Source organism: Sitophilus oryzae, unplaced genomic scaffold (genome assembly GCF_002938485.1).
Source record: "Sitophilus oryzae breed Bouriz unplaced genomic scaffold, Soryzae_2.0 scaffold_2015_pilon_pilon, whole genome shotgun sequence".
Classification (NCBI taxonomy): Eukaryota; Metazoa; Arthropoda; class Insecta; order Coleoptera; family Curculionidae; genus Sitophilus; species Sitophilus oryzae.
In genome coordinates, this window is record NW_022146742.1 from 59,323 (window position 1) to 83,661 (window position 24,339).

The following is a 24,339-nucleotide window of genomic DNA, read 5'->3' on the forward strand; positions in this document are numbered from 1 at the left end:
TTCGCGTCAAATTCGTCTACCTTCTTACAAAGGGGAGCTCAAAAAATATTGCACCGAGGCCACCAGTTGTCAACCTACGCTACCGTATTCTTAGTATACATTTAGATCGACACTATTTAAAATTACCTAATGATATTCATTATTTTTTTTGCTGCCAGTCAGTCATATTTATTAGTTATCAATAAATGAATATTGGGTAAAACTATACAGGGTAAGTGTTAAATAAGTGCAAATATTTTCAGGGGTGGTATATTTCGACAACAGGAACACGTCTATGAGTTTTTTTTGCAAAAAAGATGTTAAAAATCGAGCATTTTCTTTTAATTTTTTCTACCAGAGATCTACCAGCCCTGAAAATATTTGTTCCTTATAAACTCACTTTGTATAATAAAAATTTTCAAACCGAACAAACAACAGATGATTATTAAAATTATAAGTGTCCCAGAGAAAGACATTTTACAATAGTTATTTTACAAATTGGTGTTCATGTTTAAAAGCAACTGACGATTATACTGATGAAAATTGATTAGTTAGTTATGGAGTTACTAAGGATCTTACGTCACTTTAGTCTGTAGTTAGAAGATTAACCATTTAATTTTTGCTAATCCAATCTTTTTTGAGCTCTGATCGGGACCGGCCCACCGGCCCATTTTTTCCATAGGCACCTTAATGCCTATATGATTTTGTTACCATTACTATTAAATTAATTAAATATGGAATAATAACATTTAACTAAGTTTTTAAAAAATACATATCAAAACATACCTGAGATCTTTTTTTCATGAATATATCGGTCATCAGACTGCCCTAAAATATTATTTTTTGCCTCTTTTTGTTGCTTTTCTTCCAATTACTTATTTAATTACTACCTAGTCTAGTTTTGCACACACGTTTAGAAAACTTAAAGAAATAGTATATAGACTGGATCAAAGCGCAACTTAAATCAAGCCCCTTTTTTTATTAAGTGTCGATTTTAGTAAAAATTCAAATTTTTATATAACTATTTTATACTTTATTTATGATAGTTGTATGATAATTATAGCCTAAGAGCTGACAACATATTTAGAGAACATATTTTAGGCAAGCTAGAATAACTAAAAATGTATAGTTTGTTAACTGGTAAACCCAGAATCCTAAGTCGGGCAGAGGGGTTTGGTTTGGTATTTCGCTACTGCGCAGCCCATGACATTTGCAAAAAAATAAATCCAAAAAACATCTTAAAAACATTTAGGCCACTTGAAATTTGTTTATTCTCAAATTTTAGCATCTATTTAACTCAGAAATAAGTATGCCAGACTTTTTTTTCGGGTTTAAAGTATAACCCGACCATCGCAAATATGTTTAATAATTAAGTATACCTAGAAAATATATTTATAAATAATATTTTCTTGCCTTTAGCTGTGTATTTTTTCTAATTTCGAAAAATCGAAAGTAGAGAAAAAAAAAATAAATAGTAAAAAGAAAATTGTTAAAATATATTTTAGGCATTCTAAATTTTTTACAGCGTGTTTATTAGATAATATTCAAAAATATGTGTTAATTGCCAGACGAATTCAACGGGTTTTAATACTTGCCTGACGCGAATAAAGATTTTAAATGAGCGCGATAAGAAAGTCTTATGAGTATCTTCAGGGTGTCATTGAAATGGTGTAAAAAAGGGGGTGATAGTACTCCTAAAAATAGTAAAAAAAGTTCCTATAAGTATAGGGCGGAAAACGCATATTAAGGGAGTTAGGGGCACTGAAAGGGTGAATTTAAAAAACGGTTGTTTTGAAATTGCAGGCTTAAAAAACGAGATAAAATTTCGAAAAAAAAAAATGTTCTGCCATAAATTTTGACCCTAAATTAAATAGTGATACTGAAAAATTATTTGGAAAAGCGGAAAGGGTGGTTTTTGCAAGAGTAGGGAGTTATTTCGTGAATAACTTTTTTGAGGTTATTTTCTTTGCAATGTGGGTTCATTTTTTGAAAACTACATACTTTTTCCAACAAAAAAGATACTCTTGTTGTACATCGCCCAAAGCAATAAGACGTTTTAAAAATCATGAAATTTTGATTTTTCAATTATTTGATAACTACTTGGTTACTTTTCAACCGCCATAACTTTCATAAGTTTATGTTGATTAACCAGTTAGCAACCCATCAGAGCAAACTCTTTGCCTTCAATTTTCTCGAAAACCATCGCAAGAGTACCTTTTTTGTAGGAAAAAGTATGTTGTTCTCAAAAAATGAACCCACGCCACGTTGCAAAAAAAATAACCTCAAAAAAGTTATTCACGAAACAACCCCCTACCCTTGCAAAAACTACCCTTTTCGCTTTTCCAAATAATTTTAACCATTTAATTTAGGGTCAAAATTTATGGCAGAGCATTTTTTTTCGAAATTTTATCTCGTTTTTTAAGCCTGCAACAACCGTTTTTTAAATTCACCCTTTCAGTGCCCCTAACTCCATTAATATGCATTTTTCGCTCTATACTTATAGAAACTTTTTTTACTATTTTTAGGAGTACTATTGTTAGCCCGTATGTAAAATGTAAATCAATGTATTTTTAAGTTTGGTTTATTCCATGAATTCATGTCCGTTCGAATAGAAGTAGCAACGGCGCTTCTGTACCTAAACCCCGTCCGAGGGTGCGAGACGGATAAAAAGTACTTTTTCAATTTGCTTTTGTTTCTTGGTGCAAGCACCACGTCGTTTTTGCTGTTCAATTAAATTTATTATTATTATTTAAATTAATATAGTTGTTATATTACACAAGTGCATTATTACAAGTGCAGTTCATTTATTTATAAAGTCCACATATATCACCACTATCACCTCCTGATCATCATTTCAATGACACCCTGAATAAGCGCGAGAAAGATAGTTTATTGAGACTCGTCGGCAGGAGACGCGGCTGACGTAAGAGTATTTTGGAGTACTGAAAATTTTTATAAACACATTTTTTTTTTCGGTTTCATTTCAATTATTTGCAGGCTTTTAATTCTGAGATTGTTGCAATTAAGTTACCATGTATAAATATATATGTATTTATAAACTAAATATTGATGTGCATAGTCTAAATAAATAGTTTAGAATAATTACTACAAATAAATATTTTAGTAACTATTAATTTTAAGTATATGTGCCTACTAATAAATCACAATGGATAAAAAAATCGGTAAAAAAACTTTCAAGTTAAACGGTTTTATCTTATGTGCACTGAAAACTAGAAAATAATAATAACAATTAGGTATTTTGAACTTCTAGTTCAGAAATATTTTAGTACTAGGCAGAATAGCTTTTAGGCATATTAGACTAAAATAAAAACGTGGGGCCCCTCTGAAATCCTACCTATGGCAAAGCATATCTTTATACTAGGTAGATCATGAGCTCGGCGTTCGCTGGTGAAGCCGCCACGGCTGGTAATTGATTGTCAAAATCTCCAGTTACGATTATAGTAAGTCGATGCAATCCACACTTAGTATAGAAGAAAGTATTACAGCAATAGTTAATGGGCCCCACGTTTTTATTTTAGTCTAATATGCCTAAAAGCTATTCTGCCTAGTACTAAAATATTTCTGAACTAGAAGTTCAAAATACCTAATTGTTATTATTATTTTCTAGTTTTCAGTGCACATAAGATAAAACCGTTTAACTTAAAAGTTTTTTACCGATTTTTTATTTTCTAGTTTTTAGTATTTAACGGAAATGCCTACCGAATATTCCTCATTCTATTTAATTCATTTAGTGCATCATCATTACATGGTTTTTTACCTGATAATTTATTACAATCTGACGCTCAGGTGTTTCTGACGCTAACAAGTCTCTCTGTCTATCGCGTTCTGATGCTAGCCTAGATTCATGACGCTCAGATGTTTCTGACGCTAACAACTCTCTTTGTCTCTCTCGTTGTAATGCCAGCCTAGACTCATGACGCTCAGGTGTTTCTGCCGCTAACAACTCTCTCTGTCTGTGACGTTGTGATGCTAGCCTGGACTCATGACGCTCAGGTGTTTCTGACTCTACCAGCTGCCTTTGTCTCTCACGTTGTGCTATTAACCTGGCATCATATTGCTCAGGTGTTTCTGTTGCTAACCGTTCTCTTCGTTTCTGTAGTCGACTATAGGTTTCATTTTCACTTTCTTTTGCACGTTTCGTTCTATACTTTTCTTTCGCCTTTTCGAGCCTTCTTCGTTGTGTAGCAGTTTCGTTTTTATTTTTGTTTGTTTTTTATTTATTGTTTCCATGTTGTTCCCACGAGTAATGGACATTTTAACGGTCGACCCCCCAGAGGGCAAGGCTATAATATACAACAAGAGGCGCCCAATCTTGAGGGGAAAACGCTTGCGACATTACATTTTTAGCCACCCTAATGCCATACAGTCCTCAGCACGTTTTAACCTATTACCTTAACTTGGGTGTTAAAGCTACCGCTAACTACGTAGGTACATCTAATCACCTATTTTTTTTATCTGTCCTTCTAACGTCACACAATCTTGGACACAACTGTTCTGGACACGACTACTCATGCCCTCACCTAATACGCCATTTTGTAACGACGTCCATCTTGGATTTTAAATTTTGTCATAATCACAGTATTCTACTAGTGCAGCCCTTTCATTTGATACCCATATTGAGGGGCTTGTGGAAAAATATGAAATCCGCCATTTTGTACCGGCGGCCATCTTAGATTTACAATGTTATTGATATTACTATATTGTATTGTCATCGGAACTAAAGGTGTGTACCAAATTTCAGATCAATCTGACAACAGGAAGGTACTTAAATTTCAATTTCTAATTTTGACCCAAATAAACAAACAAATAAATAAATACCGTACGGGTCGAGCTAAATAAAACCGTTTAAAAAACATTTAAGTTGTGTAGTTTGTAAAAAATACACTAGTGATAAAGTGATTATTTAGCAGATTAGATTATATTATATATTTTATTAGATTATAAGGCAGACTAGAAAAATGCAAACAATTTTTACAAGTGTGACAACAACATGGCCTAAAACTCAAAGAAGTGGTTTTACCAGAAAATGTATCCCCGACAAAAGGGTACCATACACAGTGCTACAGGAATTTTTCAGTTGTTATGAAGAAACAGACGATACACAGATAAGAGTTTATTTTATGAGTTTTTAGTAAAACTGGAAGTTTAGGCGACCCTTTTTTTTCTTATCTGACTTCTGTGTTTTGTTTATTGTATTATTGACTTTTATTATATATTATTGCCACAATTGACACATTTTTTTTAAACAAAGTTAACTGTTAACAAAAAAAAAATAAAAGTTGTTTAAATTTTAGTTTTCTATTGATTTAAATTTGATTTTTTTTGTGAATCAATAAATAATTTAATAAATATTATTTCTAAAGTAATAATTAAAATTATCAGATAATTGATTATGAATGTTAATATTGTAATTATGACGAAAATATAGTTTTTTTCTCGTTTTTTTTTAAAACTCGACTTTGATGAAACAGATGATAGCATATAAACAGTGTAAAAGTAAAAAATAAACAGTGTAAAATACTGTTACGTCAGCCGCGTCTGCTGCCGACGAGTCTCAATAAGTCTCTTTCTCGCGCTTAGAGATACTCATAAGACTTTTTTGTCGCTCTCATTTAAAATCTCTATTCGCGTCAGGCAAGTATTAAAAACTGTTGAATTCGTCTTTTAACAAATATTTTTTAATATTATCTAATAAACACGCTGTAAAAATTTTAGAATGCCTGAAGTATATTTTCGAGGTATACTAATTAAACATATTTGGGATGGTCGGGTTACTCTTTAAACCCGAAAAAAAAAGTCTGGCATACTTATTTCTGGATTAAATAGATGCTAAAATTTAAGAATAAACAAATTTGAAGTTGCCTAAAGAATATTTTTTGGATTTATTTTCTTGCAAATATAAGGGGTTGCGCAGTAGCAAAATACCCGCAAACTCCCAGCCCGACTTAGGATTCTGGGTTCACCAGTTAATAAACTTTATTTTTTTTGTTATTTTAACTTGCCTAAAATATGTTCTCTAAATATGTCGCCAGGTCTCCGGCTATTATACTCTATTTATGATAGTTATTTTATACTATATGGCAGGTATGTTACCCATTTTTACCTTCGAGTTTCAATGGTAAAAAATAAAAAAGAGCATATTTAAAAAGTTACTTTTTGATCTACCCTGTATAATTTTTCTTTTTTTTTTCTTTTATAATGTGTACCCTATTTAATATATCATACTTATAATTATGTAGTTTTTTGAAGCTTAAAATGTATAGCAATGTTAAAGAGGAGCATTATAAAAAGTCACCGTACCTTTTAGTTTTTAACAGCCTGTTATTTCTTGATTAAGTTAGTTTTTTAGTTGAATTGTAGTCATGTACTAAAAGACAATTGTATTTTAAATATATTTAATTTCATGTTTTAGTGTACAGGGTGGCCCATCGAAAACGTTCCGCAAGGCATAACGGCTAGGGTAATTTTTTTTCAGAAAATTCTAAAACACGTCAATTTTGTTTGTGAGGGCTTTTGCCCCAAAAATGATTGCAAAATCTTCAACCCTCTAAGCGGGGGTGTCATCCCCCAATTTTTTCCAAATGGAAAGGGGGTCAAGTGGTATCGCAATGAAAGGGCTTTCTATTCTCTATATTTTCCGGCTTCGTTTTTGAAAATCGGTCGAGTCACTGAGAAATTATAAAGGATTCAAATTTGAAAAGTTTATTTAAACATATTTATCAGAGTAAATGGTAAGGGTAGATTCCTTCGACCGATTTGCTGTTTTTTCTTATTTTTTCTAGATGTTTACGCATTTTTTCACTTGCCACAAGGTTGAACGATCTGGTGCGGTAGTTGTTAGATAGCTGTTCTGTGACTTATGCGTTGAAGTTCTTCTCAATATCGTTAAACTTTTTAACAATTATTATGGTGAACTCACTTGCAGATCACTTGCAGAAAAAGTAGAAATAATCGAACTTTATTTTAAAAATAATGAATGTGGCAATCGGGTTGCGCAAATATTCAATGAACGCCATCCTGACAAACACCCCCAAGTAGCATTTTCACGACTTGCGACCACATGTTTACTAAACACAACGTTGGATTAGTTACAAAAAATAGTTAGCTCCCTACCTTAGGTATTAAAATAAATTTAAACGTTTTTATAACGTTGTGCCGACGTTGGACTAGTACTACAGCAAAGTAGGAAGCTTCTGCGACGTCGAATAAACGTTGTCTTCTAACCTTTTGCTTAAGTGATCTTTAGGTGATTCGGACAACGTAGTTACAACGTTGGACAATATATAGTTTTCCGACCTCAGTTTCAGGACCTATTCCAACGTTATGCAAACGTCGTCTGTTTTACTAATTCCAACGTTGTTTAGATTTCCTTATTCTTACGTTGGTAGGACGTCGCGTCACTACCTTTTTGCAACTGTATTGAACCATAACCTTAAATCTTAAATTTTCACTTCATTGTTCTGTTCAGTCAGACAGTTCAGTGCTGTTTTTGTTTTTATAAAAAAAAAACTTAATTAAAATGGGACATAAGAAAGGTACATATAAAACTAAATTTAAATATACATCGACATATATTACCGATAGTTTATCCACTCCCTCGTTTATTTAGATTATAGAGTGCGGCACAAGCTAGACTCTAGGATGACTAAATTAGGCAATCTTGCGACGAGTATACTACCTGTTAAGGCCGAACTGCGACTTTATTAGTCCAGTATGCGACTACTTGAACTACTCCATCTTAATCTCCAAAACAACAAAGTGAAAGCCGCCATGTTGTTAAATAAGAAACTGTTTCGTTCCTATAATAGCAATTCCTGCTTTTTGAATACATTAACTTGAAATATTTGATCCTAAAAAACACGCGGAAACATTTTTTTCGACTGCGAATAAATTATTCTCATTTTACTAAAAAAAAAAATTCAAGATAATTTTTAAAACTTATTTCTTTTAATTTTAAGGCCCATTGGTATTTTTCAAAGTAGAAACAATACATTTATCAATAAAGTTGTTTGCGTTTAACTTTTTTGCCTTGGGTAACGAGTTACAGAGTCGGTTAAAGTGTTTCAATAATTATGATCTTCAAACATCCTCCACACTTAAATACTTTTGTTTTGTTTTCCTTCACTGCCATCTGACATATGTCTCTAACTAAATCATAAAAATAATATTTTTACTATAATTATCCCAATTTAGGATAAAACGCGACTTAGACGCCATATTAGTTTTGTATTTCTGTGAATTAGGATTTTAAACAACGTTGCAGTTTGTACTAAATTAGGCTTCTAGCCAACGTCGGTATCCAACGTCGTTTCGACCCAAAAATGATTCTCCAAACTAGTGCAGACTAGGGTTGGCACGAGGTTGTGCCGACGTTGCGCCCCGACGTTTGGTCGCGTGACACAACGTTGTCCCGACGTCCAAATGCTGCTTGGGCCTTTATGGCAAAATTGTTCACGAGTTAGTAGCAAAATTTCGCGAAACTGGTTCCGTTATGAATAAAAAGAGGCAGAGGGAAAATCCTGTAGTAAATGAAGCTATGGAGGTATTCGTATTGGGCCAAGTTGCCATGTATAGTACGCTGAGTATAAGAAAATTGGCCAATGACACCGGCGTGAATCGTACAAATGTCCAAAGGATATTACACAAGTACAAGTTCTACCCGTACACAAGTTCTACCCGTACAAAATTTAGTTGGTACAAGAACTTAACGAAGAAAATTTTGATCGTCGCTTGCAATTTTGTGAAACTATGAGTGAACGAGTGGCGAATGATAATAATTTCTTTTTTAATGTATGTTTTTCGGATGAGTGTACTTTCTTTATGAACGATGTAGTTAATCGGCACAACTGTCGGTACTGGGCTGAGGACAACCCCAGGGTTTTTCACGAGGTGCACACACAAAACCCTCAGAAATTAAACGTGTGGGCTGGTATTTTTGGAAATTCTGTTGTGGGTCAGTTTAACGATATTCAGAAGAACTTCAACGCACAAGCCACAGAACAGCTATCTAGCAACTACCGCACCTGATCGTTCAACCTTGTGGCAAGTGAAAAAATGCGTAAACATCTAGAAATAATAAGAAAAAAACTCAAATTGGTCGAAGGAATTTATCCTTTTCACTTACTGTGACAAATGTTTAAATAAACTTTTCAAATTTCAATCCTTCATATTTTCGAAATGACTCCACCGATTTTCAAAAACGAGGCGGGTAAATATAGAGAATAGAAAGCTCTTTTCATTGTGGTGCCACTTGACCCCCCTTCCCATTTGAAAAAAGTTGGGGGATGACACCCTCGCTTAGAGGGTTGAAGATTTTGCAATCATTTTTGGGGCAAAAGTTGTCCTCCCTTTTGAAAAAAAGAATACCCTGGCCGTTATGCCTTGCGGGACGTTTTCGATGGGCCACCCTGTATATTTTTACTAGGACTAATTTAACACCCTATATTAAAACAAATACCAAACAGTAGAGTTAAAAAATTAAATATTTATGTATTTATAAGTGAGTTAAACATAAAAGAAATCATTTGTTTTCAATTATTAAGAACAATACTATTTTTGTCCTTTATTATTCCCTATCTGATACGCGTCGGTCAAAAAAAGCCTTTGGTCCATGCATAATGCGCATTATACTGTGGTAGTTTTTCGAAGAAACCAATTTTAGTGGTTCTAAGAAAATTTCCCGGTTCATTCTTAGGTAGTTAAACCAATCCTGTTTTTCAATTGTTAAATCAGCAAGCAAATTGACTTGAGAATAATTATTTCTTTTAGGTAGCCAATCTTTTGCTTACGTTGTTAGTTGTTTTGCTGTTTTTTCCTTATTGCACAAGTGAAGAAAATCCAAGACAGAACTGTATTTCGGGAGGCCATTTTCGCTTAGAAAAATGTTGAGAAATGTTAGAAATAAAATATTTTTTGATCACTTTTTTTTTAATTTTAGCAGAAATTACACATTTCGATATTTTTTTATATATTTTGTACAATACATTTATAATCATACACGTTTAAATACATACATTTAAATAATACTTTAGAAATTACATACCTAAACTATTAATATTAAAACAAAATCAATTTGTTTATATTTAAAAAAAACTTTGACAAAATTTAGATAAAGAGGTTCTGGGGGAAAATTGATTTTTTTGTAAATAAATGTAGATTAATATATTAAAAACAAGTATTTATGCAGTTCGTTCTAAATTATATAAGGATACATATCATAAATATACCATACGATCGAAAAAAACGGCGTCAGCGATGGCTATGAAATGAAGATCGCTGCCATTTTATATGTAAAATTATATGGGGACTGTCGTCGATGTTCATTTCCAAGCCAATTGAACACCGTTCTTATTCGATCATACGGTATAACACTTTGATGTGATTAATTATTTATTTTTATTCCACACAAAATACCGTACAATAAAAATGGCGCTAATGAATTTACCTAGAAATGGTCATGGATAACAATCACCAGATAATTTTTCACTCAAGATTTTATAAATCGGCATTTCTAAAGTATCTTAACATTTTTCCTACTTTAGGGTACACGCATTTATTTATTTAGTAAGACGAGGTGAAAACAACTATCTACTGTTTGATCACTGCCAGTAAAGCCTTGGTTTTCTACAAAACGGTGCCGTAAAAGAGCGGCCACACTTTGGCCGCCATTTTCGCCAACGAGTAGTACGACCGCTTTGAGGGTGAATATTCTAAAATAACATTAAAGACGGTGTGTTAAAATACTGCCGCTGTTCGCTTGGAATCAGTTCAAATCATAGAGAAATATAAATTATAGTTATTAATGATACAAGTTCGATACGAACATCATAATGAAACGCGTGTATTAGTTACACAAGTTTCATTAAAAAGTTCGTATCGAACGTGTATCATTCAAAATTTAATCTACGACGCGACGCGACGCGAGGGACGATCCAAAGAGATTTAATTTAAAATATCAGAGATATCCTCATAAAAATTAAAATTCAAAATTATCAGGTGCCCATATTAGTCGACGCCGTGGTAACCATATACAAGTGGTAACCATGCTTGTTGATTGTTTCCATTTTGACTTTGACAACTCAATTATACTGATATTATTATTAATGTTTACAATAAGTAAACGTATTTAGGTACCTTTTTTTGCTTGTTTCTTATTTTAAAATTTGTGTGTTATTATTAATTCATAATAGCACTAGTGCTATTATGAAAGCCATAATGACATCCAAATGACAATGTTAAATGTGTCATAATGACATTGTCGTAGATTAAATATATAATGTTACAATTATAAAAAATTATTTGTTATATAATATTTATTTTAGTTTCTCTATGATTCAAATCAAATATTGTCCACCGTCAAAAAACGTGCTTGCAATATCCCACCGTACAGAGCAGCCGCTTCAGAAAATATATACGGCGGTTTTTTTGAGCCGAACGCTTTGGAGGAACACACACCGATTTGTAAGTACCTACATACATGTTTTTTAGCGGAATTAAATTACGGCCTACCGCTTTGTAGAAAAGCAAGGCTTAAGACACTTAAACTTATAATAGCTATTTTTGAGTCTTAAATTAGTGCAAATATTTTCAGGGCTGCTAGATCTCGACAAAAGAAATATATTTTCTCTTTGCCGCTTTTCAATGGGCTCTTTCACTATATTTTGGAATTAGCATAATTGAATAAAGCAATTAATTCTAGAATTTTCTGCTATCTCACTTTCGAAAAATTTGAAGTCGTTCTTAAGAAAATAAATAAAAACAAAAAAGCCCAGAATAAAAATCCGCACTTTATTTTTAATACGTCACACCTGGCATGTTGAAAAGCGGCAACACGGCCAACCGGGCCACCATGCTGACCCACCACCACCTCCACACAAGGCCATTCAACCTTTTCCAATATGGCGGAGATAGAAGTGCTTTATTTGGCGCGTATTTTAAAACCTGTTTTATTTCCAAATAGACATTTTTCACACAAATGTCGGGTTAGATTACGTAATATTTCACTAATTTTTTAATATACAGGGAGTCTAAAGCTCTCCACATAAGTATGGAATTTTTTGTATTATTACTTTTATGAAAACATCAGTTTTGCAAACACTTACCTACCATAGTTTAGAATTTACTGCACGTTTGATAAATATATACTATTATGGACAGTATAGGAAGTTACTTGTCTTAGTAAAAGCCTTGGTAAATGCTCTTGGAATTATAAACTACACTGGCTTGGGTAAAAAAATATGGAATATTTTTCGCAGCTTTACACAAATGGGAATAAATTTAAACTATAATAGGTGAGGATAACTAAAAAATATAATATGTGTTTCAAGATTTTATATAGAAAAAAAACTAAATACCTTTTTGGGTGTTCGTAAGTAAAACTTACGCTTAGCTTAATTTTCTTTACTCTTTCTCTTTACATAGGGCATTGTCTTTGTGGTAAAGACGTCATTCCTTTTTTTGCATAGTTCTTCAGTAAAATATTGGATATTCTGAACAAGATGGATTTAATAATAAATTCTGATATATGTGAAAAAGTCTTACATCCAGACCATTTATATTTTGAAATGTCAATGTTGTCAATATCTTTCTGTGATCTTCTTGATGTAGAAAGCTTGATTATTCTTTCAATATTTTACTTATAGTGAGGTTGTAAGCAGTGTGTGTAGTAAAAAAAAGTAAGTGTAATTGTAAGTGTAAGCAGTAGCCATAAATACATCCTCACTAGGGTAACAGAGGCTTTGGCCTTTGGCCTTTTTGAGGCATATTTAATGCACTTCTTACCCGAGAACTACTAGTAGGAGTGAAATTATCTCTTTTAAAAGCTGTCAACCATGTTTTACGAAGCTCGTCATTTTTGGGGAATATAAAAGCAGAAACCTTGGGACCCCCTCTATAATTCTCGTGACAATTTGGAACAGAGCATGTAAAAGGTATGCTACAATAAAATGTTAATACCTACCCTTTAATACCTATCTTTTGATTATTGTAAGTAACCATTATAAAGTACTATGCAGACTGGCGGTGAAGGCTTTTTACTCATTTAGGTGTAATATCTTGACAAATACTTCTAGTTCTTACCTTAAAATAATTAATAATAGTGGAGTCCGACAAGCACAAAAGTTTGAAGTTCTCTATGTGGAATGTCTTGTTTGGATGTTTATTACACTGTTATTTTATCACAATTTTCTGATCACACCATGCACTGAACACTAAGAACTAAACAAACGTGTTGCAGAAGCACAACAAACTAGAGATTATTATTTCTGGTATGCAATCGAAACGAGAAACCACTACCGGCTTTTCAGGTTAAAGGTAAACAATTTAATAATGCGCTGCCTTCGCCGCCATATTTGCCTTGCCCATATCATGTTGATTGGCCTTGAGTTGAGGTGGTGCTGGTCAAATCAAATCGCAATGTTGCCAGTTGTTGGCTGGCGCACGAGCACGGTTCTGCAATGTGACTGGGCGTATTGTTCATACGTCATCAATTGGCACTTTAAAATTATTTCAAATTATAGAAATTTTGAGGGCCTATAAAAAAAATTATTCAATGCCATGGAACTATTTTTTCGGATAAATATACTGAAAATAGTCTTCTATTTCAGATTTTGTCTTTGAATTGGGTATTTTATTTTTTGTGAAAGAGCCCATTAAGTTCAAAATAACCGAGTTCTTCAAATTTGAAAATTAAAAAAATGACTTATTTTTTTAAAATTTTGAGAGCCAACCGAATTTTTTTATATTTGCATCCCTTTTAGTACCCGTAACCATGGTAATATCAGAGATTAAAGCTTCATTCAGGGCTGCGTTCAGATATTCAGGGTAGATGCACTCCGGATATAAAATTTACGTCCGTTAACGTTCTAAAATAAAGGATATTCTTATAGAGAGAGACATCTTAATATAATTTTAATGTAGTGGAATAAGAACAAACAACTTTAGGTTGTTACGTCACGTCCAAACAGACTGTCGTCCGCAATACCTGAACGCAGCCCAGAACCTCGCACTTATAGTGAAATAAATTAGTGGTTTCAATTACACTTTATACTTCTCTTCTTTTATTACAAATTTTTAATTGATTACAATAGCGATATTTAAAATACCTCTTCATGCGCATATTTTTGAGAAAAATCTGTTTTTTTTATTGGTCATAACAGCACAGTTTAGAGAATATATACCAGTTGGCTTACTCCAAGGAATTCTATTGTTATTTTGACTTCAAAGGCGTGGGTATACAGGATCGCTTTTATGTATGAAAACGGTCGATTATTAGGTAAAATATAGGAGGTACCGCAAAAAGTTAAATACAAAAGTTATGGGATTTTTAAATATCTATTAGCGAGTAATAAATTTAAGTATACAGGGTCGTTCATAAAGTTGTGGCACATCAAAGTTTCATTTTTTTAAACAGAACCTCCTGTATATTATTACATATTTCAATTCGTCCTTCAATTCTAAACAAAAATCGAAATACACACAATGTACTTCAAACCAACCGTTTCCAAGTTATTGACTTTTGAAAATATCACTTAAACAATTCGATTTAATTATTTTCGATGTGTTTGGTTTGATTTAATGATGCCATTCTGCCGAAACTGTGATACTGTTGTAATGGGTTTTAAATTCCTGTTAGCTACTAGTAAATTTAAGAATACAGGGTCGGTCATAAAGTTGTGTCACTCTCAAACTTTATTTTTTTAAATGAAACCCCCTGTATATTATTGCATATTTCAATTCTTCCTTCAATTTTAAGCAATAATCGTAATACACATAAATTTGTACATAAATTGAAGAATTGAAATGTTAAACGAAAATTTTGTAATTTCCAGACTTGATATACTCTCATTTTATACATCTATAAATGCTAACTTGAGCACTAATGTCAAGTATCACAATTTCGGAGGAATGACATCGTTAAATGAATCTAATTTCGAATCGAAATTAATTAAATCAAATTGTTTAAGTGATATTTTCAAAAGTCAATAACTCGGAAACGGTTTTGGTTTGAGGTACATTGTGTGTATATCGATTTTTGCTTAGAATTGAAGGAAGAACCGAAATATGCAATAATATATAGGGGGTTCCATTTAAAAAAATGAAACTTTGATGTGCCACGAATTTATTACCGACCCTGTATATTTAAAATTATTACCTGCTAATAGATCTTTTTTATAAACCCTATAACTTTTATATTTAACTTTTTGCGGTACCTCGTATATATTACCTAATAATCGACCGTTTCCATACATACCTAAAAGCGACCCTGTATATTCTTTAAACTGTGATAACAGATGCACCCTATAGCTAACATTTTTTGAACTTGGAACTTTATACTTTCAGTTTACGATCATTCACATTCCGTTCCATTTCACTTTGTATGATCGAATAAAAAACGGCGTCCAGTTGGTTGGGAAATGACGATCGATGACATTTCCCATATAAATTTACATATAAAATGACAGCGATCTTCATTTCATAGCCATCGCATTGTCGCCGCTTTTTTTTTTCGATCATACGGTACTTTTCAGTTTACGAGCATTCACAATGTCTAAAAAACAGCGATTAAAATTAATAGAGTATTCTAGCAACAACTTGCGGTTGTCAGTTGTATCCATAGAGGGAGCTTAATATTTAGCTTATAAAACAATCAACTTTTGATTTTTAACCACAATTTCTCTTGACGGATGATAATCAAAGGCGAAAATGACATTCCTCACAAATTTTGAAGTATAATTAGTGGAAAAGTCAAAAGTTTGTCTACTGATTGAAAAAGACTACCACTAATTTTTACGTTCTGAATGCTTACATTGAAATTAAAGGAACAATATCGAAACCACTAATTGCGAGGTTCTGAATGAAGCTTAAGAAATCATACCATGGGAAAATTGGGGGTGAACCTTTAGGGTGAACAGGCAGTTCTAAAAAGTTTTCTAAAATATACAGGAATAATTAAAAGAAAGTAAATGATTTTCAATTTTATTTGTGGAAGAAAGACACTTAGGAAACCGCATAGACGTCTCCCTGGGGTTGAAATATACCTCCTTAAAAGATTTGCACTTGTATATAAGACTCGCTCTGTATATATTTAATTTTGATAATAAATATCGACTAACTGTTAAATTAAATGTAAAACCTAAAACTTAAATAATATTCAATAAAAACTTAAAAAAATAATACCAAATAGGTAATTAAAGACAAAATAGTGAAATCAGTTTATACAGGGGAGTTATAAATTTTCCAATAACTTTTGGAATGATTCGATAAAAATTAACTACTACTTTTCTGTATCAGTTTTGAACGTTAAAAGTTTAAATCTACTATATCATTGAATATAATTTATTTGAGAACGTTTATAATCTTACATTAAATATTTTTAAAGGTTTAAAATTTAGAATAAATATTTGATTTTGTTAATTAGACCTAAGATTACATTTATACTTACATTACTACCTTTAAAATATGCGAAACATCGTAGATTTAAATATGGAGCTAATTATATTGTGAATATGTATGATTTCTCAATAGACAGATATTTTCTTATTATTATTAAGAACTTCTTTGATATAGAGAAGAGTTTTTAAAACTTTACTTTCGACCTGTCACCCCATCGAATATAATAACAAAAGTGGTCAATAGAGAGTGACAGATTTATTACATGATAACAGGACGAAATCGATCAAAAATTCGATGGTAACAGTATACAGGGTGTCATTGAAATGATGTAAAAGAAATCAGGGGGTGATAGTACTCCTAAAAATAGTAAAAAAAGTTCCTATAAGTATAGGGCGGAAAATGCATATTAAGGGAGTTAGAGGCACTGAAAGGGTGAATTTAAAAAACGGTTGTTTTGAAATTGCAAGCTTAAAAAACGAGATAAAATTTCGAAAAAAAATGCTCTGCCATAAATTTTGACCCTAAATTAAATGGTGATACTGAAAAATTATCTGGAAAAGCGGAAAGGGTAGTTTCTGCAAGGGTTTGCAAGGGGGTTGTTTCGTGAATAACTTTTTTGAGGTTTTTTTTTTGCAACGTGGGTTCATTTTTTGAAAACTACATACTTTTTCCTACAAAAAAGGTACTCTTGTTGCACATCGCCCAGAGCGATGGTTTTCGAGAAAATTGAAGGCAAAGAGTTTGCTCTGATGGGTTGCTAACTGGTTAATCAACATAAACTTATGAAAGTTAGGGCAGTTCAAAAGTAACCAAGTAGTTATCAAATAATTAATTGAAAAATCAAAATTTTACCGTTATTTACCACGTATATTTTACCACGTTATTTTCTTTGCAACGTGGGTTCATTTTTTGAAAACTACATACTTTTTCCTACAAAAAAGATACTCTTGTTGTACATCGCCCAAAGCAATAAGACGTTTTAAAAATCATGAAATTTTTATTTTTCAATTAATTATTTAATAACCACTTGGTTACTTTTGAACCGCCATAACTTTCATAAGTTTATGTTGATTAACCAGTTAGCAACCCATCAGAGCAAACTCTTTGCCTTCAATTTTCTCGAAAACCATCGCTCTAGGCGATGCACAACAAGAGTACCTTTTTTGTAGGAAAAAGTATGTAGTTTTCAAAAATTGAACCCACGTTGCAAAAAAAAAATAACCTCAAAAAAGTTATTCACGAAATAACCCCCTACCCTTGCAGAAACTACCCTTTTCGCTTTTCCAAATAATTTTTCACTATCGCCATTTGATTTAGGGTCAAAATTTATGGCAGAGGATTTTTTTTCGAAATTTTATCTCGTTTTTTAAGCCTGCAATTTCAAAACAACCGTTTTTTAAATTCACCCTTTGAGTGCCCCTAACTCCCTTAATATGCATTTTCCGCCCTATACTTATAGGAACTTTTTTTACTATTTTTAGGAGTACTATCACCCCCTGATTTTTACACCGTTTCAATGACACCCTGTATAAAGATGGTGAATTTTCGAGAGGATATTTTTTGACTGTAGAAATATTTCCTTTAAAATTTACCTTTTACTACTCGTATATTTGCAAAATACCTCTGAAAGGTATTTGTCCCTAATATAATTTTATAATTATCAAAAAGATGAAAAGCTTGCTTCTATACATATAGATCCATCCATTCCTTATATATAGGGTGAGTTAAATAAGCTCAAATATTTTCAGGGCTGGTAGATTACGATAAAAGAAACATATTTTCTCTTTACCGTTTTTTAAATAAATCCAACATAGCTTGAGTTATTTTACTTTGAAAATTAGAAAAAATATATATTTTTTGCTTAAATTTTGACAATATTACAAAATAGAGAATTAATTAAATATCCAATTTTTTCTTCAGAAAAAATCCTTAAGTATAGTGTGATTTTTTAGTACCTATATGTGTGATCGAAAATATACCACATCAAAAAAATGTTTGCACTTATTTAAGACTCACGCTGTATACTTGCGAGTTATAATACATGTATAAGCACATAATATGAACAAATTAAAAAGAGCGAATTTTCTAAAATATATCTTATTATTCGTCCATTAGGTATACTTTTTTAGTAACAATTTTTGGAAGTGAAACTTCTTTACGCGCGTTGGGAGTAAACATTCAAGGCCGTGACACACGTGATAGCGTCAGAAGAAGTGGTAACGATCGGAGATTACGACGGAGCTAACCCTATGTGAGCTAGGGGGCTGACACTCGGAATGTAGATGGTACTCAAAGAGTCCCATCTTTTCATAACATTTTGATGACGTTTCGTGCACTACGAAAACCGATCATCATGAATCAAATCAAAAAATTGTCCGATTTAAGTAAAATTTGGTATGTCCATAGATTGGACCAAGGCCAACTTGACCGTGTATGACACGTGTCACTGTGACAGTTAGTTTTGACGTAAAGGTAGGTAGGTTTCCACTGAGGGAACATTGAGAAACATTTCTGTTGCCCCATGTTTCTATTAAACTTATAAGCAACACATGTAAACTTTTTGTTTCCACTTAGTCGACTAAACCATTTACGTTGTTTCTGGTAATTTGTGCAGTGCAATCTAATGTTTCCACCTGATTGCAACATAGTGTAGAAATATGGATGCAGACGAAGAAATAACATTAGTATATAGTATTGACCACAAGAAAACGAAAAAGAAAGCATACGTGTTGGGTTAAGCCAAGTTTTCAAGAAAGAAAGCAATACGGTGGCCAGCAGCTCTTCAATGTTCTTAAAAAAGACGACTTTTTTGAGAGAAGAATAACTAATGGTAGTGTAAAAATTTTTTTAGGAATGTCCATAACCGACCATGAATTGGTTATTGTGTCAAATTACTCCCCGCATTCAGAAAAAAGACACACATTTTAGAGAAGCCATTTCTCCACTAGAGCGATTGCTTGTTACGTTAAGATTCCTTGCCACAGGCGACTCATACCATTCATTGATGTTTTTGTTCCGAATTTCGGTACCGTCAATTAGTAGAATAATACCTGAAGTTTGTAAAGCTATTGCAGATGTTCTTGAAGATACAGTAAAGGTATGTATGCAATTTTAGTTACTATTGCTATTACTATTACTATGCTATATAAAATCTATTGCCAAGTACCTTCTCCGGTTTTTTCTACCAGTTTTGACCAGCATCATGTTTTGCATTTCTATATTATTTATACTTTATGTGCTTTCTCATATCGTCTATAATCTTCAATAAGTTGAACAATTAATTAATTCGTCCAGTTAAACGGCATATTGAAATACTAGTTTACCCTTCACTGTTTACTGGAATAATTATTATATAATTGTTTCCACTGCGGCAACAATACGCATTTGTTGCTGCATGTTACTCACTGTTGCCGAATTTCTTTTGAAGTTTACCGCTCAGAATGGAAACCGGCAAGAAAGAGGAACATTTGAAATTTGTTACCAAAACAAGAAGAAATATAAAGGAACTTTATGGAACCTTTTTAGGAACAAGCAACAGCAACACAAAAGTTCCTCAGTGTTCCACCACTGGAAACCTGACTTAAGAAACATCAAAAGTTGATGTCGTCCGATCGCGACCAAATTAATTTGGTATGTGAGCGACGGTGCACAGGTCACAGGTCCCACCCTGCAAAGTTGGATACAACGATTCGTTCACATCTTCATCAGGATGGGACTACCGAATTGATATTGAAGAATGTGGAAAAAGAATGTGGGTCGATTTCGGCATAATTGGGGACGGGCTACAGGATGACGCCATCGACGTTTCGAACCGATCCCTCTAAATGGATGAAATCATCAGGATTTTTCTTAATTATGAGTCGATTAGAACCAAACTAGGCACGTGGATAGGGGTAGACGAATGGAGTCCTCAGACAGATAGACGGACAGACAGACAAATGGAAGTAAGAAGTTTCACTTCAAATATGGGCGCATAGTGCACACACATTTTTTTTATTTGTTTTTTGTAATTTTTGCACGTGTGTTTACTATGTGAAAGCATCATTCTAGTTGCTATAAATTTTAATAAATTCATTTAACAGCAAAATACACTAGAAAAATAAAACACTATAATATACTAGTGTTTTATTTTGGTGTTGTGTAATTCCTAAGGTTGCAACCTCAACTGTATTTTTAAATTGAATTACGTTGAAAGGAAGAAAAGCTTATATAAAGGCTTATTTTAAATATTGAAAAGATATTTTAGATATAGCAAGGTGCTGTTATTGTTAAGGTTCAGATGCCATCCTTATTCTAGCGGATTCCCTAGACTTGTTATGAATTTCGGCCGTTCTTAGTGTAATTCCGAATATATCTTCATGATACCTATTTTGATCCTAAAAATAAATATATTACTTATTATTAAAATTGATTAAAGGAGCCATACCCTTAATGATAAGAGAAACGATTCTACATCGTTTTCAGACATGCCACCATACTTCTTGATTATCTTTTTTAACGTTTGATATACATGTTCGGCCATAGTACAGTCGCCGCACACGTAAAAGTGTCCCTCTTGAATAACCAACAATTTATAAATTTCAGCCGCTTCTTCCAAAGCCAGATCCTGGACATAGGTCTAGAAAATATTTTTTTTAAGAAATTAATTAATAAAATTCAATTTGGTTGAATTACATCATGTATTCCATATACCGTATGATCGAAAAAAAAGGCGTCCAGTTGGCTGGGAAATGACGATCGATGACATTTCCCATATAAATTGACAGCGATCTTCATTTCATAGCCATCGGTGACGCCGCTTTTATTCGATCATACGGTATAATAATAGTCTATTGATACAGGGTGGTCCGAACTGTATTCCGGAAACTTCGGCAACATATTCTGCAGATAAAAATAAGTGAAAAAGGTCGTATAAATGTGTGTCCTAAAATGTTTAGTTTCGGAGATACAGGGTGTAGAAATTTCATTTTTATTTCAATTTTTTTGCAAATAATTTATAGAGAAACGTCAATATTTGGATGAAAAGTATTATCTCGGAGTTTTTTGACATGAGAAATTTGATTTTGATGTTAATATGACGCCTACCTGTAAAGGGCGCCGCGCCACCTACATATTTTTTAACTGGTTTGAAGACTAATAATTTTTTGACCGTACCTGTATAAAACTACCTGTATAAAACTACTACGTCGTAAATATACATTTACGACGCTTTTTACGTAAAAAAGGTGTCTTTGTAAAAATCGCTAGAAGTAATAGTTCTCGAGATATTTGACATCATTGCTATAAATTAAACATATTGACTAAATAGTTATTAGACTGAAATCATAAATTTGAAATATCTCTGTGCCAAAAGTTCAACAGAAACTGTTTTAGCATCATCTTTTCGAAAAAAAAATTATGATTAATTTAAAAAAAAAGTTCCCAAGTTTATAATTTCAGTCAAATAACTATCTACTCAACATATGTTTATTTTTTGTCAATAATGATATGTATTGACTATTTCTGTTCTAAATATCTTGAGAACGGTTGCTCGTAGCGATTTTTACCAAGAGGCATTTTTTACGTAGAAAATCATGTAAATTTATATTTTTTCACTCAGTAGTTATATACAGGTACGGACGAAAAGTTATTACTCTTTAAAACAGTTAAAACACAGGTAGGTGTCGCCCCTACAAATAGAAGTCGTATTGACATCAAAATCAAATTTCTCATATGAAAAAACTCCCATACACCAATTTTCATCCAAATATTGACATTACTTCAGAAATTATTTGAAAAAAATAGAGATAAAAATGAAAGTTCTACACCCTGTATCTCCGAAACTAAGCATTTTAGCACATATATTTATACGAACTTTTTTACGTATTTTTATCTGCAGAATATACTGCCGAAGTTTCCGGAATACAGTTCGGACCACCCTGTATACGGAATATTTAGAAAAATAAGAGGCTCTTTTAATATAATCTAATAAAAGTAAATATATTGCTCATGCATCTGTAGATGTTATTAATGTAGGGCAATCGCTTCTTTAAAGAACATAACATAAATAAACATAACATACCTGAAAATTAAAAAAAAAATAATCATAGACATTTTGAAGCTTTTTGGTTTTACCTTATTAAGTAATTGTTATCAGGTAGTAATTGTTAGTTTTGAAGTTTAATTTGATATAGTGTCATTTTAACAGAACGTCAACGGTTTCTATAAAAACCGTATCTGTTTAAAAAAAAATAAAGTGCACAAAACATCCCCCTTTAGAATTTTTTCTTTAATAGCCATAAGCGGGAGTAAAAGACCAACCGCCCGAACAAACACTAGAGGCGCTACCGGTCATCAAATGGTGTAAAAATTGCGAAACTTTAATCATCTAATTTTGACACAAGGGGTCGCGCTTAATTTTTTCAATTTTAATTCAATATTCATTGTTTTCAAACTATATTATTAGACTTTATTGTATTTTGTGAATGTATAAATGTTTTCTTAGTATAAAGTTGCATTATGGTACTAATTTAAATTATTACATACATATTTAAGATTCAAATATTATGACATATATGTCAGTTGCCGTCTAAAATGTCATCTTGATAACAAAAAGTTAGTTGCTGTCAAAAGTAGTTAAAATCATGTTAAAATATTAAAATTTACAAGTTATAATTAGATATTTTATATTATTTCAACAACAAACACATAATAGTACAGCGTAATGTTGATATGCTGGTCCAAAAAAAAGTGCCGTTATATTTTTCAGTTTTCATTGTCAGTCGCGGAAGTTTCAGTGATTTTAGTGTTGTCGGAAATTTTTATTTGTGAAATAGAAATATTGCGTTTGGATATTCCATTTAAATGTAATATATTACTTTCAATTAAAAAAATGTAAATTTAAAAAATATATTAAAAATATATACAGGCATTAATTGAAATTTTTTGAGTGCGAACAAACACGAGAGGCGCTTTATTATTTACTTTCATTTCTTAACATGACAGACGAAGTTCTATGCTAAAGTGTTCTCGAATAGTTGCATTGAAATATTTTAAATAGTTTTTTCTTTATCAGATTTTTTTTATTTCATTTTTTTATTACTAATGGGTTGGTGGTGCCGCTGAGCCATAGTCTGTCACCTTATTGTTCTAGTGTATCAATATTATATTTTTTTAAAGAAAAATTCTGTTTTTATTAAGTTCATAGCCAAGATGCAAATGTATTAGTTACCATTAAATTTTAATAGTTATATAGCCTAGCAATTGCCTTTGTATAGACAAAAACAATTACGTTTATTCAATACCTTTTTGATGTCAGGTTCTCGTGACAGTGCTAAGAAGACCTTGCTTAAGACATTATCTTTTAGCATTTTCTCCTTTTCTTTTTTATACAGGTCCATCTCTTTGGTTCTACAACCAAAAAATAACCATATTTTACCAATGTTTTGATTCGATTTTAACTGAACCCATCTAAAACATAGTATTATTATAAACACTTTATTTTTATTATTTTTATTTTTTTAGTTACCTATGTTGCCAAAATCCTCTGAATGGCGCAATTCCGGTACCAGGTCCAACCAGAATTATTGGCTTTGACACATCAGTTGGCAAATAGAAATTTGGGGCACTACAAATAATATCAATATTATTATATTTTATGAAGATTAGCTTTTTTACAACCTTCGGATAAATATGGAAACTTCTTCGCCATTTTGAAGATCCTGTAGATAATTGGAACATACTCCATAGTGATTTGGTCCATCTCCACCTAAAATTTTGTGAATAATTAGGGAAAAAATATGAAAGAACTAACATGCTTTGCCAGAATACCATTAAAGTAGTTTGGAATATGGCGTGCAGCCATAATATGCCACATTAGGGAGAGCGCCCACCAAAGTCACGTAGCATATAACGTTGCACATACATGGCAATGATATGGCAATAGCGTAGCATGCTTTTTCATGAAGC

The 24,339-nt window shown here is 32.2% G+C and overlaps 1 protein-coding gene across 1 annotated transcript in view; it reads right to left on the reverse strand.

Annotated features, from left to right (window-relative positions):
* Positions 1-18,850: 18,850 nt before the first annotated feature.
* The window catches only part of LOC115884119 (nitric oxide synthase, salivary gland), a gene marked incomplete at its 5' end in the record, with an annotated part of 75,435 nt that continues 69,946 nt past the window's right edge, over positions 18,851-24,339 (reverse strand). Inside the window, 5 exons of the mRNA XM_030902612.1 lie at positions 18,851-20,768; positions 20,819-21,010; positions 23,676-23,841; positions 23,900-23,998; positions 24,052-24,139. Coding sequence (XP_030758472.1) covers positions 20,661-20,768; positions 20,819-21,010; positions 23,676-23,841; positions 23,900-23,998; positions 24,052-24,139 — 653 coding nt within the window. The remainder of the gene's footprint in view (positions 20,769-20,818; positions 21,011-23,675; positions 23,842-23,899; positions 23,999-24,051; positions 24,140-24,339) is intronic.